This window comes from Microtus oregoni, unplaced genomic scaffold (genome assembly GCF_018167655.1).
Source record: "Microtus oregoni isolate MIOR12 unplaced genomic scaffold, Mior012 000007F_ref0000211, whole genome shotgun sequence".
Classification (NCBI taxonomy): domain Eukaryota; kingdom Metazoa; phylum Chordata; class Mammalia; order Rodentia; family Cricetidae; genus Microtus; species Microtus oregoni.
Genome location: NW_024543066.1, coordinates 56,204,525 through 56,207,932, shown reverse-complemented (window position 1 = coordinate 56,207,932; position 3,408 = coordinate 56,204,525). Strand labels below are relative to the sequence as shown.

At 50.1% G+C, this 3,408-nt stretch overlaps 1 protein-coding gene across 1 annotated transcript; it reads right to left on the bottom strand.

The window, feature by feature from the left end:
* Nucleotides 1-507: 507 nt before the first annotated feature.
* Nucleotides 508-3,147, bottom strand: LOC121450446 (cornulin-like). Its single transcript, XM_041655332.1, has 2 exons — nucleotides 3,010-3,147; nucleotides 508-1,953 (listed from the first exon to the last, which is right to left on the bottom strand). The coding sequence occupies exons 1-2, from the start codon at nucleotides 3,145-3,147 to the stop codon at nucleotides 508-510; spliced, it is 1,584 nt and encodes a 527-aa protein (XP_041511266.1).
* Between the last annotated feature and the right edge of the window lie 261 nt (nucleotides 3,148-3,408).

Genomic DNA, 3,408 nt, shown 5'->3' with positions numbered 1-3,408 from the left:
CCCAGGAAGCATCTGCCAAGTATAACACATGCTCTCTCCTCTGTTCAGCTCTTTCTAACTCTCAGAATCATATGTTTTCTCAGCTCATTGCTCCTCAGTGATGGGATGATGTTCAAGTCAACATCAGAACTCTAAAGTCTGCAGTTGGTCGCATCAGTAGAAATTATTGAATAGAATACAGAAGCCAGTGTTTAAGCTTTTATTGATGCATTTGAATGGCAGTGGACAGACAGAAGAGATAAAACATCTCTGAAAACCCCTGAAAGCTGAGGGGAACTCAGTGCAAAGAGATGACCTCTTCCATGTCTTCCTGTTTCGGACAGTGCACAGCAAAGCAAGCAAGAGAAGCGAGTTTAGACAAGAAAGCACCCTGTAGAAATGATCACTGAGAAAGAACCAAATGAGAAGAATCATGGCTTTCCATCAATGTTCCAGGGTGGGGCAGAGCAGGGTAGGCTAGTCTCCTGCCAGCTGTCTTTTGGTACTGGGCACTGGAGTCAGGAAAAGTCATGGCTGGTCTGTCTTCAAATAGGAATATAGTCCCTTGGGTGTGATTCCTTTCTTCTCCCCCTGTATCTGTGCTGTGTCCTGGCCCTGAGCTGAAGAAGCACGAGCGTGCAGGCTACCTGGATCCTGGCTTTGGATCACTATTTCCCTTGTGTGGTCATTGACCCATTCATCTCTAATGACGGTGGGTGCGCTCTCCCCCTGCCCTCCCTTTGGACCCGGGTGGCTGCTGCTCCAGTCTTGTCTTCCTCTCACAGTGCTTGTCGCGGTCTGGACCTGGCCTCCGAGCACTGGCTCTTCTGTCTCACAGTTGCTCACTGGTGTCCAGCCTTGCCCCATACCTGGCTGTATCTGGATCCGTCTCTTTTCTGGAGCCCTTATCTGTCGTTCAGACTGGTTTCCATCATGCTCTAAAGTCTGAGAATATGATCCTACCTGTGTCTGGAAGTGTCCTGTCCCTACCTGTCCTGTATGACTGCTGTCTTGTCCACAGGTCTCAGTCATTCTGTTTTGGTCATGAATGGACCCATGTGTTTGGATGTGGCTGTTTCCTTCCTGCTGGCTCCTGCTTTGTTCCCTCATCTGGGTGTGTGTCTGAGTATATGATTGTGCTTGGTGGTGGTCTTTATCAGCCTGGCCTGATTGGTTTCTATCTTGACTGTGAACCTCAGTCTGTCTGTTCCGGTCATAGATGGATCCGTGTGTTTGGATGCTGCCACCTCTTGTCTGCTGCCTACAGCCCTGTTCTACCGTCTGAGTATGTATCTGGGTATGAGACTCTGCCTGTGTCTGGTAGTGTTGTGTAGCATCTTGGTCTTCCTGGATCCTGTCTTGACTATGGCTGCTAGTCCCTCTGTCCTGGCCATAGTTGAATGCCTGTGTGTGGAAGGCACCTTCTTGGGTCTGAGTTGTGGTTCCAACTGTGGTCTCCTCTGTCTGCTGGCTAACCTGTGACTGCCGCTCTGACCTTCTCTCTCTGGTCCAACTCATGTCTTCTGTCCTCGGGGTCTGCTCCACCTGTCGTGTTGCTTGTGTTTGCTGGTTTACAATCATCTCCTGTCTCTGAGACTCAGCCTCCGTGTTGTGACTGCTGACCTGTGCAGGGTAGCTGTCCTGATTCTGGGTGTGTGTCCCCACCCTGACCTGTTCCTTAGACCCCTGATCCCTCTGTCCACGGCTGCTGTCCTCACAACGCTGCTCTGCTCCATCTCTTCCCACTCCAGTGCCACCTCTCTGGCCTTGCTCCAGCTCTGTCCCTGCTCCAGGATAGCAGCTTTCAGATCTGTCAGACATGAAGGCGCCCCTGGGACTCTCACTCAGTGTCTTAAAGCAGGCCCGAGCAACTTTGAACACCAAGACCAGGAATTCCTTGAACTCCACAGCCCCTGTGTTATCTTCATCCAACAGGCGCAGGACTTCATCCACAGTTGACGGATCATGGGGGTTCTGGGGGAGAAAGGAGGCCAAGTCAGCATTGCTCCTCTATGGAGAACTTGGTCAGATCCATTGCACTCTGCTTCTAGGCTCCCTCCCCGCACTGCAAACTGGGGACTCTCGAACCCCAGGGCCGCCCACAGCATCACAGTGTGGTGTTCTGTTATTTGTGTCTTCTGCTGTATCATCTCTCTTACTCAAGGACAGGACACACCTTTTGTTTTATACAACCTCGATTTCAGATCTGCAGAATGCTCAACTGGGTAAAGATGCATTGGAGAGGGAATGCGTGTGCTTGTATGCAGCTGTCTGGGCTCCTGGCTCCTTGTGGCTGCCCTTGCCACTTGGCCCCTGGAACCAACCCTACCTGAAACACAGCTGGAGCCTGGCCTCACGGGAATCCAGAGAACTCCCGTGATGGGGAATCCTATTAGAACAACAGGATGCTCTAAGCATGTAGGCACAATCCTAGTGTGCTGGTCTTTGTACCTAAGGACTTCATTATTCCCTCTACTTTAGATGTTAACCGAAAGCAGAAACGTGCATTAGGGCTCTGGTTCTGGTTTTCTGGGTAGGGTTGTTCTCTTGGAGTCCCTGCACCTACAGTTGTTCAGAACTAGTGCTCCAAAATCCCATTTTTGACCCCACTAATGTTTTTAAGCAGCTTTGTGCTAGGCAAGAGCAGTGTCTTAACAGACGCTAATAAGCAATCACGTTTCAGACCCGTGCAGAAAATGGTACTGGGTCAGGTTTGAGAGGTGCCAGAATGCAAGGACTAATTTCTCCTCGAGGCCATTTGAAGAGTCTGTTCTTGCCTGGGGAGTCTCCTCACCTTGTCTTGAAATTAAACCCAATTTAAAAAGAGAATCAAATCCAAGAATCAGCCCTTTCCCTAAGGATGTGGAGGTGTCACCTGCCGTGACTGTGTTGGCCTGCACAGCTGCCAACAGAGCTAGCAGGCTCGAATTTGGCTGCTTGTTCTTTACACCCCCAGGTAAAAGCCCTTGCAGGTAAACACACACTCACTGTCCTTAGCATGTTTCTCCCTCTCATCCCCACATATCATACCACTATGACATCAGCAAACTCATGTTCCAGGAGCCTCTTCAGCTCCCCCCGCGTGAGCACTTTGCAGCCGCCCTCTGACCTGGCATAGCACCCGAAGGCTTCGATGATCCCATGAATGTTTTGCAGCAACTGAGGCATCTGTGCAACTAGCTGGAAGATATAAAAAAAAAAAAATCCCGTCATGGATGCTATAGTCTGTGCAACTAACTGAAAGATGTGAAAAGTCCCTGCATGGGCGCCATAGTCAGCTCATCCCCTGCTCTTTCCTCACAGAACTCCGTGGCTCACTCCTTTCTTTGTGTCTTCAGCTGCATTTGAGGTTTCCCTACCTTCCTTCATCTTTTCCTAAAAATGGACTTTGTGGTGGGAAGAAGGAAACCCCAGGACTTGGAAGGAAGT

Coding starts and splice junctions, on each gene's coding strand:
- LOC121450446 (XM_041655332.1), bottom strand. CDS start 3,147: ATGCCTCAGTTGCTGCAAAACATTCATGGGATCATCGAAGCCTTCGGG. Junction 1,954..3,009: donor AGTTTGCTGATGTCATAGTG/GTATGATATGTG, acceptor TTTCTCCCCCAG/AACCCCCATGATCCGTCAAC.